The following is a 15,912-nucleotide window of genomic DNA, read 5'->3' as shown; positions in this document are numbered from 1 at the left end:
TCCCTCCCTCCCTCCTTCCTTCCTTCCTTCCTTCCTTCCTTCCTTCCTTCCTTCCTTCCTTCCTTCCTTCCTTCCTTCCTTCCTTCTCTCCTTTCTCTCCTTTCCTTTCTCTCTTTCTCTTTTTCTTTTTCTTCTTTCCCCTCCCCTCTCACCATTCTGCTCTTCACTCTCATTCTGTCGCCCAGGCTGGAGTGCAATGGCCCTATCTCTGCTCACTGCAACCTGCCTCCCAGGTTTAAGCAATTCTACTGCCTCAGCTTCCCAAGTAGCTAGGATTACAGGCACGCACCACCATTCCTGGCTATTTTTTTTATTTTTAGTAGAGACATGGTTTCACCATGTTGCCCAGGCTGGTCTCAAACACCTGACCTCAAGTGATCCACCCACCTCGGCCTCACAAAGTGCTGGGATTACAGGCATGAGCCATCGCGCCCAGCATTGATATGTTTTCTTTCAGTTTCCCCTTTGATGACTTCTTTGAACAATAGATTTTTTCAGCTTCCAAATAGTCAGAAATTTCCTGAATATTTTTCTGTTACTAATTTCTAATTTAATGCCATTATGGTCAGAGAATATACTTTGTGAGATTGATTGCTTTTAAGTTTATTAAGACTTGTTTTATGGCTTAGAATAAACTTTATTTTGGTAAATGTTTCATGTGAACTTGAAAAGAATATGCATTCTCCTCTTATTGGGTAGAGCATTCAAAAGTGTCAATTTAGTATTACTTATATCTTCAATTTCCTTACGTTTTTCAGTCTCTTTTTTCTATTAATTACTGAGAGAAAGGTATTGCAAAGTGTTTGATTGTAATTGTGGATATTTCTGTTTCTCCTTGCTGTTTGTCACCTTTTCTTTGTGCATTTTGAAGCTCTGTTATTAAGTGCATACATGTTTAGGATTTTGTTCTTTTGATGAACTGACCTCTTTATCATTATGAAATTACCATCCTTAACTCTGGTAATATTCTTTGCTATGACATGTACTTTGTATAAGATGAACATAACCACTCTAGTTCCCCTGCCCTTTGTTATTAGCATCCTATAATCTTTAACCTGTTTGTATCTTTATATTTAAAGTGCATTTCTTTTAAGCAATAGGCAGTTGGGTCTTGCTTTTTTATCCCATTTGATAATACCTGTTTTTAAATTGTATTGTTTAATTCATTTACATTGATATGATTATTGATGTAGTAGGCTTAAGTCTGTCTTCTTCCTATTTATTTTATATTCATCCCACCTAGTAGCAGGATAAAAAAGAGATACACGCACACACGCCACCATCACCACCACTGTCACCACTACCATCACCACCCTTACACGGGAGAATGAGAGCATATGGGTTACAAAAAATAAGCCACACAAGAAAAACACTTCGTGTGTGTGTGTGTGTATATATATATTTATATACATATATAGTAATATATATGTGTTATATATATAATATATATTATATATATTGTATAATATATATATTTACTTTGTCATTGTCCCATTTCCCCCTTCTTTTGGATTAGTTGAGTATTTTCTATTATTTCATCTTACCTCCTTTTTATTGGTTTATTAGCTGTAATACTTTATTTGTATTTTAGTGGTTACTTACGGGTTAAAGCTGTAATACTTTATTTGTATTTTAGTGGTTACTTATGGTTTATAGTATATATCTTTAATTTGTCACAGTCTACCTTTAATTGATATTTTGTCACTCTATGAATAGTGTAAGAACATTATAATATTATACTTCCTTCTCAGTTTTCGCAGTTTGTCATACATTTTACATTTATAGATGTTATTAATTCCACACTGTATTTTTAACAGTCAATTAGTTTTTAAAGAGTTTTAAATAACAAAAACATCTCTATTTGCACACATAGTTATAATTTCTAGTGCTCTTTTTTTGTGTGTGTGGATCTGTATTTCCTTCAGGTATTGTTTTCTTCTGCCTGAAGGATTTTTTTTTTTTTTTTTTGAGACAGAGTCTCTGTCGCCCAGGCTGGAGTGCAGTGGCACAATCTCGGCTCACTGCAACCTCCACCTCCCAGGTACAAGCGATTTTCCTGCCTCAGCCTCCCAAGTAGCTGGGACTACAGGCACCCACAACAATGCCTGGGTAATTTTTTGTGTTTTTAGTAGAGACGGGGTTTCACCATGTTAGACAGGATGGTTTCGATCTCCTGACCTCGTGATCCGCCCGCCTTGGCCTCCCAAAGTGCTAGGATTACAGGCGTAAGCCACCGCGCCGGCCGAAGGACTTAACATTTCTTATCGTGCAAGTCTACTGGAGATAGACTCTTTCGGTTTTGTGCAACTGAAAATGTGTTCTTTGCCTTCATTTTAAGTGATATTTTTGCTGGGTACAGCATTCTAGATTGACAATTATTTTTCTTTTGGTTGATTAATTTTACTCCGTATTGATGATTGTATTTTATAGTTCTTTATATGCCTGCTTATTTTTGTTTAGTTACCAGACATTGTGAATTTGTTAGATGCTGGCTATTTTTATATTCCTGTAAATATTCTTGAGCTTTTTCCTGGGATGCTGTTAAGTTACCTAGAAAGGGTTTGATTTGTTTGGATCTTGCCTTTAGAGTTTTCTGGGAGGGAAGAGCGGTGTTTAGTCTAGGGCAAATTATTCCCCACTATTGAGACAAGACCCTCGAATACTCTATCCAGTGCCCCATGAGTTGCAGAGTTTTCCAGTCTGGCTGCTGGGGGACAGGTGCTCTTTCAGGTTCGGTGTGAGGGCCAGTTGTTGTTCCCTCTAATCCTTTCAGGTGATTCTGTTCCCTGCCTCGAGTAGTTTTCTCATGATGTTTTCATCAGTGTTCTGCTGAATATTTGAGGGAGACCTTCTGTAGGTCTCCAGGGTTCCCTCCTGTGAGCCCTCTCCTCTCTCTGTCCTGTGGATTCTAGCAACCTTGGTCTCCCCGGACGCCCAGCAGTGTCTCTTCGACTCATGGAGACTGTCAGGCCACACCTGGGTTCCCTTCCTGCTCCACGGCCTGGAAGTTCTCCTAGGCAGTAAACTGAGGCAGCTGTAGGACCCATCTGATTTGTTTCTCATTCCTCAGGAATTCCTGTGCTTTATTCATTGCTATCCAGTGTCTTGAAAGTTTTCATGTTTTTTTGGTCGCCACCCCCACCCCCCATTATACTTTGTTTTTTGGGTTACTTCAGAGGGAAGGTAAATCCTGTCCTGTCACTTTATCTTGGCCAAATGTCACTCACATCTAGGTGACATGTGCAGTGCTTATTTCCAGATGAGATTCCTTGTTCCCCTTGGGAAATGTAGTCTAGAACCTCTTTGCTGATTCTGCATTGATTTTTTTCTCTTTTAGCTATCCTCCTCTTTACAATCCCATCACAAATTTACCATATTTTTCTGAGTTATCTAACATGTGCTTTTAACAATCTCTCCCTTGTGATCACCTGAGAAGTGCCATGGATAAACACAGCGAACCTTTGTTTCTCTTATGCTTAACTGACCTTAATCATGTATTAGCTTTTTCAACAATTAAATTTTAATTAAGCTTTGGTTTATTCTCCTTGTTTCTTTTCTATATTTACCCTTTAGTTATATTATTTAACTCCAGTAATCATGTTTATATTGCATATATATGTTTATATTGCATATATATATCCAGTAATCATGTTTATATTGCATATATATATATTTACTTTTTTACTTTACAAGTTTTACTTAAATGCACATGAGTATTACCTATTATAAGTCCCAAATTTAGGCTGGGCACAGCGGTGACTACTCACACCTATAATCCTAGCACTTTGGGAGGCCAAGGTGGGTGGATCACTTGAGGCCAGGAGTTTATCAACAGAGAGTAAACTGTATTGTATTCTACATTCTATACAACAGAATGCTACGCAACCAGTAAAATGATAAGGCTTACAAAGTAGCAAATTGGGCTGGGTGTGGTGGCTCATACCTGTAATCGCAGCACTTTGGGAAGCTGAGGCCAGCACTTCACTTGAGGTCACGAATTTGAAAGCAGCCTGGCCAACAGGGACGAAACCCCATCTCTACCAAAAATACAAAAATTAGCTGGATGTGGTGGGCATGCACCTGTAATCCCAGCTATTCTGGAGGCTGAGGCTTGAGAATCGCTTAAACCCTGAACCCAGGAGGCAGAGGTTGCAGTGAGCCGAGATTGTACCACTGCACTCTAGCCTGGGTGACAGGGTGAAACTCTGTCTAAAAAAAAAACAATTAGAAGTCCTGAATTTATGTGATTTTTTAATATGTTCAGAAGCTTTGAAAAGTTTTACATGATTACTGAGCATTTTAAAGAGCATATGCTTTTAAATAAAAATTTTATTCATTTTATCACATTCGTGAAAGTACCAAGTCTTTAAAATCTCAGTATTTTTACAATATTTTCACCCAAGTATTTTTCAGTTATTTTTTACTATTAATTTTATTAATGCCAATTTACTTAATTTGTATTAAGATGCTAGTTTTAAAATTTTTACCTTTTAGAAAGAAAGTCAATATTATTTAATCATTTGTGTTTTTCTTATGTGGTTTATGTTCTGAGACCCTTCTGTTTTGTCTTTTGTGGTGGTGGTAGTACTGAGTGTGTGTGTGTATATGGTGTGTGTGTGTGCGCGTTTGTGTTGTCTGCAGGGGAGGGGGCTCTATTATTTTGGCCTGGGATGGGGAAAAAAATATATATATATGTATATAGAATATATATGTATATAAAATATATATATAAAATATATAAAATGTGTTGTATATTTCTAATAGTAATACATGAGCATTTAAGTAATACATAATGTGTGTGTATACATGGAAGTGTATAAACATATATATTATATGTAATTATACATTATAATGGATATATTATATAGTATATTATAATGTATAGTATAGTATATATTATATATACTATTCTATATGATAGTATATATAATTAATAGTATATATTAGTATGTGTATTATATACTATACTACCTAATAGTATAACAATAGTATATGCTATACTATATATATATTAGTGTATATATAAGTATATACTATATATATAGTATATACTATAGTATATATATGGTATATACTATATATAAGTATATATAGTATTAGTATATATATAGTATATACTATATATATTAGTATATACTAATAGTATATACTATATATAATGTATAACAAATATATACAATAAATATATATAACATCATATATTTTATATATACTATATATGTTTTCATTTTTCTTCTGGATATATTCATAAACATATTCTTGAAGTAAATGAGAGAGGGGAGGAACCTGTATTTGTTAGGTAATAATATAGTTTAATCTTTAAATTACAAAATGTAGCCATAGGGTTAATAGCTTTCATTTTTACTCTGGCATAGGGTGATTCTACTACTTTTGGATTTCTGGATGATTTTTTTTTTCCCTGATTATTTTTTTTGTTCACGATAAATTAAGATGATATTCATCTCTTTATTAGATGAAAGCCCTAAAACATAACATAATTAATAATTGTAGAAGTTTGGACAATATTTCTTCTGACAAGAGACTTCTCTTACAAAGTAATTGAATAGTTACGTTCCTCATGGTAGATATGTTTATTTCAATATAATCACCTAAAGACTGACATTTACTGTTGTTTTCACTTAAATTTGAAAATGTGGATACTGAATCATTTTTGAATTGTATTCACTTATTAAGAGTTGAGTTTGAATTTGTTATACATTTATTTATGTTTAATTGGAGTTAATGGGGTAAAATGTTTAGAAAAATACTTCATTACATGTGAAATTTTCTTGTTAAAGGGGAAAAATAATTTTCTACTGAAAAGTCACTCTTGCTTTTTGGGTACAGAAAAACTTATAGAGGCGATAAAACTTGGGGGTAGATGAATTCTACCTCCAAGATCAGTTGATATAACTGATATAGAACTTCAGGCAAAAACTTTAAAATAGTTGTACGGTTTTACGATTTCTACTGTTTGATAAGGCTGAAATCAGATATTCCAAAATCATTAGCAATCTTTGTGGAAGTGATGACACATTTTAAATAATGTTTTAAAACTATAAAGTTCAAAGCTAATTCTCATTCATGAGTATTTTATTGTTTTATAATGTAAGTTCCAACATAGTCAGAAAATTAGAAACATTTGCTTGGGATAAAATGTTAGCATACGGTTTTGCTGAGACAGAGAGCAGGAATGGAAGTGTAATATTTCTATGCATTAACAACTTGTCATGGCTATAGAATATTATGGTATCAACTACAGTAGAGGTACTGTCCCATTCTTTTATTGTATGCATTGTGCTTTTTAAAATCGTTTTATTTCGAAATACTTTTGATTTGTAGACATCATGTTTTAAAGTTCTTTTCAGATACATTCAAGGCTATGAGTTTAAAAACTGAGAATCTCAGTAAGCTCAACAAATTAACACATTTACATGCCAGTAATGTACCTTTCTTCCCAGGTTAGAAAATACTTCATGATGTTTTTGTTAATATAATTTTTAAATGCATTTCTTTCAGATAATAGAAAGGCATTTTAATATGTATTTACTGATTAATAAGCAAATTTTCTAAATTAACATCATTAGAATATATTTTTGAACTCACAGGAATTAAACAGAATGGCAAGCTAGGGTCCATGAAAACTTAGGCATTCCTTTTCAAAAACAAACCACAAGGAAACGTCAGAATTATGAATCTGGGAAGATGCAGCCTGAATCTTTAAAGTGTGTAGCTTTCCAGTGAAAATCAACTGGTTTCTGAACATTTCGACTATTGGTTTTGTAGGCACTGTTCCTGTGGCCTATAAGGTTATTCTCTAGATGACTGGCCGTGGATACTGGTTTTTATAACATTACACAGTTTCTGACTTGAATTAGAATTCCTTATCGCTGCTTGAGGAGCAGGAGGACCTTTCTGACATGTCCCTTTTACAGTGATGTAGGGAGAGAGATTAATCTCTGAAATCATCCACAAATGGAAAAATGATACAGTTGTGAATCACCGACAATAGAGAAATGTTTATGGTTTATTTTAGGGGCCTCGATGCGCTCAGCAAGAAAGCGAAGGCTACCACCGTCGATTTGCCGATAGAATCCGTGAGTCTAAGTCTGCAGGATCTCATTGGCTACTTTCACCCGCCCGATGAGCATTTAGAACATGAAGACAAACAGAACAGACTACGAGCCCTGAAGAATCGGCAAAATCTCTTCCAGGAAGAGGTGCGTTTCTGTCCACACTCACTTCTCTTCTGTTGTTCTCTTGTAAAAACAGCTTCTTGGTTGGGAAAATTCTCCATCTATGTGACCATCTTTGCATTTTGCAATATAGAGGAGAAAGTATACTACTGAACAGGAGAAACAGGCCTTAGAGAAATCTAGACATGGTTTTTATTTATTTATACTATCCATGAGTATTATTTAAAAACATGAATCTTTTCATTCTTCTGGCAAGAGACATTTACCCTCTGCTCAGTCCTCACCCTGGTCTTTTGCAAGTTCTCTTCATGTGGGTTATATCAGTTAAGAATCTTAAAGTGTCTATAAGAATACAGGCTTTAGAAAGCATCAGGGTTTTCAAACTATTCAGCAGGTTCTCGGGTGCTCCTGGGAAATAGCCCGGGATGTATAGGAAGCGTTGTGTTGGGGATGGAAGCTGTCAAGAGAGGGCTACCGGAGTAGGCTGAGCTCCAGGGACCCTACTTGGACATAGCAACCCTACCCTTCCCCTTTGCATCTATTACATTTCCATGTATGATTGTCTTACACCAAAAGTTCCACTGCTAAAAAGAACTCAAGTGTCATATTTTATAAACAATAAAAGAAGGACCAAATGATATATCTAATGTTCTAATATAGTCAGAAGCTTCAGTGGAGACTACCAGGGTTGGTGGGATAAATCAGGCTAGTTCAGCTGGATTCCCATTCTTTTCAATGCATCTTGTATGGAGAATGATGATTTTTTTCGGAATAAATACTTAGCTTTGTAAAAGTAACGAAACGGGTTATTCATTGAGTACACATGGACACAAAGAGGGGAACAATAAATACCAGGGCCTACTTGAGGGAGGAGAGTGGGAGGAGGGCAAGGGTCGACAAACTACATGTCAGGTACTGTGCTCATTACCTGGGTGATGAAATTGTTTATACATCAAACCTGTGACACACAATGTACCCACGTAACAAACCTGCACATGTAACCCCCAAAGCCTAAAATAAAAGTTGTGACAGAGAGAAATAAAACTAAAAAACAAAATCAAAAAGTGTTATTACTAGGTTCTCATAATCCCTGTCTACTTTTAAAGCTGTTTTCTGATATCTCATCAGAAACTCTTGAAACTGACATAACTTTTTGAGGACATTCCCACTGGGTATTCAAAAGAAATGACCTATCTGGAGACCTCAATGGCACGAAAGCAAAAAAGTATCAACATAAACCAATAATAACATGGACAAGTTTATTGGGAGCTTTCACATATGCCAAATTGTTAGACTCTTTTACAATGCTGCATTTATTTAATATCTGGAAGAAGTAAAATTAAATATTGGGTTGTAAAAATTAAAATATTAATTTAGTTTTTTTCCCAACTTCTCATATAAGACAATCTGGATGGCGACTTGGAAATGTACTTAGGTCCATGGTATCTCTTAAATTCTGTGTGAAATAAATTAGTTGGATTAGACAGTGGTTTATAGCTCTTTATGTGGTTTGCCACACTTTTTACAACCTTGATCTACCAATAATAATAAAGCATAATTTCAATCTCAGGCTGTATCTTACAAAGTTCATTATAATGCAAAAATGCATTATAGCATTTTTGATTTGCTTTAAAAATACCTTTTCATGAGCTTTACCTGATTTACTATGTCTTTAATTTAATAATAATAATAATAATAATAATAATAATGCCTATCTAAGAATAAGGATCTGCTCTTACGGTCACTTAACAATAGAATGCCATAAGTATGAAGTACATGTTTGTAGGTTGTTCTTCCACTGTTTGATGATGACATTCAGAATTTAAAATCCACTTGAATTATCTGAAGAACATTTCATTTCACATGTAAATGTGTGTCTTCCTGTCCTTTGAATGATCACAATTTTCTTTATGATTAGTAGGTGAACCTTCAGCCAGACTTCTATTTTTAAATCAGCTTAGCATCTTTAGTCTGTAAGCAGAATGACAGTTTTAGATGTCTTTTTTCTTAACCTTCCAGGGAATGATCAACCTCGTGCTCGAGTGCATAGACCGACTGCACGTCTACAGCAGTGCAGCACACTTTGCTGATGTTGCTGGGCGAGAAGCGGGGGAGTCTTGGAAATCCATTCTGAATTCTCTGTATGAGTTGCTGGGTAAGAAGCATGATTGGGTTCACGACAATGGAGTTATGTCTATTTAAAATGTCCATAAATGGGCTATGTGTGGTGGCTCATGCCTGTAATTCCAACAATTTGGGAGGCTGAGGTGGGAGGATCGTTTGAGGCCAGGAGTTTCAGACAAGCCTGGACAACATAGCAAGACCCCATCTCTACAAAAAAAAAACCACACAAAAATAGCTACAACAATTTTATAACATGCCTCCTAATTGAGACTTAAATTTTAATTTACTGGGCTAAATCAAATGGTGCTTAGTATTAAAATCTATCTCTGAGTGAGAAAGGTAGCTAGAGAAGTAGATTTGCCTTTAGTTAAAGGAGGTGAAAGTCATTCAGGGTGCAGTCTTTGCAGATAAGGGGCCTTTATATGGATATGTATTAAAAATTTCTTTTTGGTTTTGGAGTTAGTTCCACAAGGGTCCCTCTTAATTCCTTCCATTCCCATCTTATCAGTGATCTGCTCCAGTCTTCTCTCTATTCTTTAGAAGATCTCCATTTGGCAAGTTCTAAGTACGCCTGACATTGATTAAGTGACAGTTGCTGTGGTTTGCTCTGCATTCCTGTGGGCTCTCTGCAAACACAAGTCCTCATTATTTTTGACCTCCTGTAGCTTCTACTTGTCTCTTGTCAAAAACTAAAGGGTCTGAGATTTTTACCCTATTTGCAAGCTAGTAAGTTAGCCTGCAGTTAGGGTAAAGAGGGACAGTTTAGTAGTCAAAGAAATGGCTGTAGCTGTAGAGATTGGCTGTAGTGTCAATTCTCTGAGCCCCAGTTCTCAGAGGACAATGTGAAGGGGCAGATGACACCTACACATGCAGCTGGTTGAGTTACAGAAAAGGAATCCTGAGTTCAGGGAGCGTGAGTTAGTTACACTAGAAAGAAAGCGTGCCTGGGTCTTTGCTGTGGGTGGAGACGTCTCCCTCTCACAGGGCCTCTTGCTGCAAACATCCTGGAAAAGATTTCCTGAAACAAAGTTTTCCAATGACTTGTTTGCAAGACGTGCAAAAACAGAGACCATGGGGAATGGTCTCTTTCTCCACCCTAACCCTCACCTCCAAAATCTCAGATTCATCCTGTATGTCGCAACTGTTACGTCACTTCCCTGTTTAGACAGCGTTCACATTTCTATAACATTCTAGAAGATAAGGTTCACCTGGTTGCCCCTGGTATATGAGGCCTCAGTTAACTCTGCCAGCCTTCTATTTTCCCAGTCCCCTTATCCCTACCCCCTTACTTGAGCCACATCACAGTTTCTGGAACTTTCCATACAGATCACACCTCTGGGACATTCTCTCACCTTTTTCAGAATTGTTGTATATCCTTCAAGACCCAGTTCACGTGTCACTGTCTTTTAAAGTTACTCTTGATGACCGGGCACGGTGGCTCACACCTGTAATCCCATCACTTTGGGAGGCTGAGGCAGGCAGATTACCTGAGGTCAGGAGTTCGAGACCAGCCTGACCAATATGGTGAAATCCTGTCTCTACTAAACAAACAAACAAACAAACAAACAAACAAACAAAAAATTAGCCGGGAGTGGTGGCGGGAGCCTGTAATCCCAGCTACTCAGGAGGCTGAGGAAGGAGAACCATTTGAATCCAGGAAGTGGAGGTTGCAGTGAGCCGAGATTGCGCCACTGCGCTCCAGCCTGGGTGACAGAATGAGACTCCATCCCAAACAAAAACAAAAATAAAGTTACTCTTGATGTTTCTCCCAACTCTTAAGTATAATTAAATCTTCCTTCTCTGGTTTCTTGCCACTAAGTTTTACGTGTATTTTATAGCAGTTTTCACATTTCTTATTTAGTTATAAGTGTGATTGATTTCTAAGGCAAGAATAGCACCTTCCTGGCTTTTGTATCTCTGTTATTTAACTGAATGTCTGGCACGTAGAAGATACTCAATAAATGTGTATTCATTAAATGACTTAAGTTCTGATAAAATAGGAAAGTATACCTAAGTATAGAAAGGAGATAATGCAAAAAAAAGTTATAAAAAAATGAAAAAAAGATAATGCATTTTTAATGGAAAGAATGAAGGATAGTCAAAATATTTGAAAGTTCTTTGCAATCTAATTAAATGTCATTAAAATTTATAGAGTCATAATACAACCCAGCAAATAAAACTCTTGTGCCTATTAGAATTGTTAATATGTTTTCATTAGGTGGGCTATTTGATATGCCATTAAAATTAAACACTTGCAGTTTGGTACTTTCAGACTAAAACGTAACATGTGGCTGCCATTTCTGAGAACAGGACCAGGAATATTGAGGCTTTATAGGAATTTGGATTCATTATTTTACCCACAGTAATCATCGAGATAAAGATTTTGTGAGGCCAAAATTCTAATGACTGCCTTTCTTTGCAAATGCAGAAGTTATAGCACTAAATTTCATAATATAGCAGAGACTAAAGTGTAGTGGTGTTTTTAACACCACAGACTACCTTCTTCACTTGGTATAAGATTAATTTCTTGGATAAACTCGACGCTTAAGTAAACAGTTGCATCACCTAGCCTGGGCAGCGTAGGAAAACCCTCTAAATAATAATAAAAACTAGCTGGATGCAGTGGCTCACGTGTGTAGTCCCAGCTATGCGGGGGGCTGAACTGGTAGGATTGCTTGAGGCCAGAAGTTTGAGGCCAGCCTGGGCAACCATCTCTAATTTAAAAAAGAAAATTTTATGTATGTATGTTTGAGGGTAGAAAGTGTTATGTGCAGAAAGAACATTGTTTTTGTAGGTAAATCTAGAAAATAAGCATCTTACTTTACTTTTCATATCAACTCTTCTTATAGCCTCTGTTAATTGGTTCCTTCAACAGGTATTGTATCCATGAGTAACAAAATGAATAGAAAGAATGCTATTTTTTGATATAACCATAGAAAAAGTCCATTGCCAAAAAGTTAGCACTTCAGCTTTATCCTTCTGAGCTACTTATTTCTCAAGCCAGTCCTCCCTTTACCTCCACAGAGTTATTTGGGGATTAAATTTGATGATTTTAGAACCTACAAAAGTAACATTAATAGACTTTACAAAATGTTGGGGACTTGGTGGGTATGAACACAGTTCCTGCTCCTAATTAGTTTTGAGGTTGGCTTTTACTGGAACGTGGCTAGAGATGTGATTTTAAAATGGCTTACCTATTTAAATAGAAAGAGAAAGGAACTCTTATAGGCGGAGTGATGTTTCTATCGGGATGTGTTCAGTTGGAAATAACAGAATACCCAAACGCAAACTGGCTTCAACAACAGAGGGGATTTGGGGGCTCGCATAGCTCGCAGTCTACCAGTGGGTTTGACACAATGGCTCCATCTGATCTCCAGAACAAGCTTCTTTAGGTCTCCACTCTGCCTTCCATGGGGTCGTCATCTTCCAGTGCTGGCTTTTCTTGATGGCCTCAACTGTCTGCTATCAGCTGCTAGTACTGCGTACTTTCTTTCTGACATGAGAAAAGTGAAAGAGGGCTTGTTGCAGAAGTTATACCCTGAGAAAGAGTGTGCTATTTCCTAAAATCCCCAAATACAGTGCTCCTTGCATGTCATTAGCCCAAATTGTGTCTGGCCATTCCTGAACTGGTCACTCTGGCAAGAGTAGAGAAATTTTAACACTGGTCTTGACTGATCAGGGACCCACTCTTGAAACTGGGTCAAGTCCTTGGACTGTCCATCTGTTGTACAGGGAATGAATGTTATAGAGGATGCTGCCCAGGAAGCTGAAGTTTCCACCCCAAATGTTGACTCGTATACTTATTCAAAGGGTTTTATGAACTGAATTCTAATCAGAATGCTTTTATTCACTACCTGGCACTATGGTTGAATAGAGTAGGCAGTCAATAAATATTTGTTTGAATTATTTAATAAATACATTACAGAGATTTCCATTGACTTCTGTAGCAGGGTGGATTTGGCTATCAATTTAGTGTATTAAAAACCAGTGGACCTCCTGCTCCTCTTTCATTAGGTTCCTTTCTTGAAATATAAACACCTGACCTTTCATTCAGGCATATAGCAAGTGGCACCTATTGTTACTATAAATATTACCTGTAAAATGGCAATAATCATTCCCCTCATAAGGTTGTTGGGTGGCTTAAATGTTATAGTGTATAGAAAATGCTCAGCATCACATATTGTTGTTCCTATTATCATTATTCCCATTTCTTTTGGATACTTATTATCATCCTTTCCCTTGTTAACATAGTAAAGCTTTTGTCTCCAACCTCTTGCTCCATTCTTATTGTTGTTGTTTTGCTTTTCAAAGATGTCCTAGAAAAGAAACTTTACTTGTTGGATATAGCATAGAATGTTATGGATTAGCCAATAGAGCGCATAGAATCATGATGATTGTAGGCGTGTACTGGTTCTTGTTTTCCTCATTGGAAAATGGCAGTAACGAAGTTTACTTTATCACTATTCTCAGACTGCAGATTTTTCATTCTATTATTCTACCCATTTTTGAACACAGCATCACACATCTGCATCTTTACCATCTGGTATACAGCTAAATACTTCAGATATCAATGATATTCACATATGGTAAAATTGGTGGTTAATCTCTTTACCTCCGCTCCTTCTCCTTTCCAGTCTTTACTCAGACCTCAGGGAGCTCTCACACACTTCTCAGGAACTTTCAGAGACTCTCTGACCTGGTTTATACCCTTCTTTTAAGAAGAAGGATTTGGTCTGTCTCTTCCTTTCACCAGCAACCAGATGTTGCTGGTCTGTCTCTAAGCTCTCTGTATTGCATTCTTTGAGTTCTTGGTCTGGTCTGTCCCTTCCTTTCACCTTTGATATTGGTGATTCTGTCTAGTTAGGGGGCTGCAACTTGGGAGAGAGATCTTGATCTTTTATTTTTCATTATTCTGAATCTATTAACATGCATTACTTTTATAAGTGAAAAAAGTAGTTAACATATATCTCTAATGCCAGATAATTGGCAGTAAAAGTAGAAACTGAATGTATTAATTACAGTTGAGTAAAAAAAACCAACAACATTTATATATTAGTACAAATGAAGAGACTGTCTTCCCCTAATCTACATGGTAATTTTAGTGGGAGTTGGGGTGTTTCCAATGGATAGAGTTATGAGAGTATTTTTTAATGTTTTTGAGTTCCTATGATTTTCTTTTTGTGTTATAGTGAGCATCGATTTCATGACCAGAAAAGGGTAACAAATACAACTTTATGTTGAATTTTGACATGCAAAAGACTTCAGAACCATCTTCTGCCAATATTTTTTATTGAATTCATTGTAATCATAAGATAGCCATATATACCTAAATATATACTTCAGTTTGTCTGGAAAAGTCTCAGATCTGCAGCAATAATTGGAGTCCTATAAGACATGTGTATCTACCTTTCATTCTTTATTTGGCTATCAAAACCTTTGGTTCAAATATTAACTCCAAATTTGTTAAGCCTCCTTCCCATTATTCCAAATAGGTAGACCATAGATTCTCTCCTGGGGTTATATGTGAAATAAGCCACTGTCTTTGTATTTTCTCTTCAGTGTGTCTATTTTTCATGGAGAGAAAACCAAGAAGGTAGGAATGAGAATCTATAACAATTTTGCATTTTTCATGTGTTTTAGGTGGAGAATGACAAAGGTAGATTTATGAGCCTGCTGTTTGGAATACCTCAGGATCTTAGAAACAGCGATACTCATAGTTGGAAAAGCATCACTGTGGCATGCTTTCATACATCTTTTCTGACATCCACATGATTAATCTGTGGGATGCTTACAAGACAGAATGATTTTCTAAAGATGTCTGAGAAATGGCTCTTTGGCAAACTTTCCTATGAATACTCATGTTCTGAAGATTCAAAGTATGAAACCAACAAGGATAGATTGCTGCTCTTTGAGTGTGACCAAAATGAATGTTCGAAGACTTGGAAAGGATACAGCCATTAGCCATTATTTTTGCACATCCAGACCATTTTCCCAGTGTCTCAGGGAGGCAGATCTCCCTAAATGCCATAAAACATTGAGAAAAGGCAGTCAAGAGGTGAAAAATAAGGAAATGGGCTTTAGACATGCACACATCAGGTGTTGTTCTAATGTTTGTGCATCTGGATAGTTCCGATCTTGTTCTTCAGGAAGTCTCAGAAATGTATCTTATAAACAAGACACATCCTTTAAAATTTTCAGCTTGATAAGTCTCGTTGTCCCTCACCCTTGCAAGTCCCTGCGTAGGAGTCCTCAAACTCCAGTGTACAAGATCCCCAAATGCAGGGACAGCGCTCCAAGCTCTCCAAGAAGTTTCAGTGCATTATCTTCTTAGATTCTTCAGTACGTTCTGAAGTGTTCTGTTCTGTTTGTTTGTTTGTTTAATGGGTTTTGGTTTTTTCAGGCTTAGCAGCATCTACTTGTTAATCTCAGTATTTTGAAAAATGTTTCTAGATTTTAGTCCAATTAGCCCCTCACTTTTCTGTGCTACGTAGGGCCTGTTACTTAGTGTTTCCAAACTTTGAATATAAACTCCAAGAGGGATGTTGTTTCATTTGCTCTGTATCTCCAGCACCTAGAACAATGCTTGACACCA

General features: G+C 36.5%; 1 protein-coding gene across 10 annotated transcripts in view; it reads left to right on the top strand.

The window, feature by feature from the left end:
- The window catches only part of RYR2 (ryanodine receptor 2), a 787,495-nt gene that overhangs the window by 400,995 nt on the left and 370,588 nt on the right, over positions 1-15,912 (top strand). For all 10 annotated transcript variants that reach the window (XR_012434021.1, XM_065543167.2, XM_065543147.2 and 7 more), the window contains exons 15-16: positions 7,037-7,220; positions 9,216-9,351. Coding sequence is in view for 9 of the 10 variants with exons in the window: in XM_065543167.2 (XP_065399239.1) it covers positions 7,037-7,220; positions 9,216-9,351 (320 nt within the window). In the remaining variant the exon portion in view is untranslated. The remainder of the gene's footprint in view (positions 1-7,036; positions 7,221-9,215; positions 9,352-15,912) is intronic.

The sequence above is a fragment of the Macaca fascicularis genome, chromosome 1 (assembly GCF_037993035.2).
Source record: "Macaca fascicularis isolate 582-1 chromosome 1, T2T-MFA8v1.1".
NCBI lineage: Eukaryota > Metazoa > Chordata > Mammalia > Primates > Cercopithecidae > Macaca > Macaca fascicularis.
Note: the sequence above shows the minus strand (reverse complement) of the source record. Positions and strands in the feature narration are given on the sequence as shown.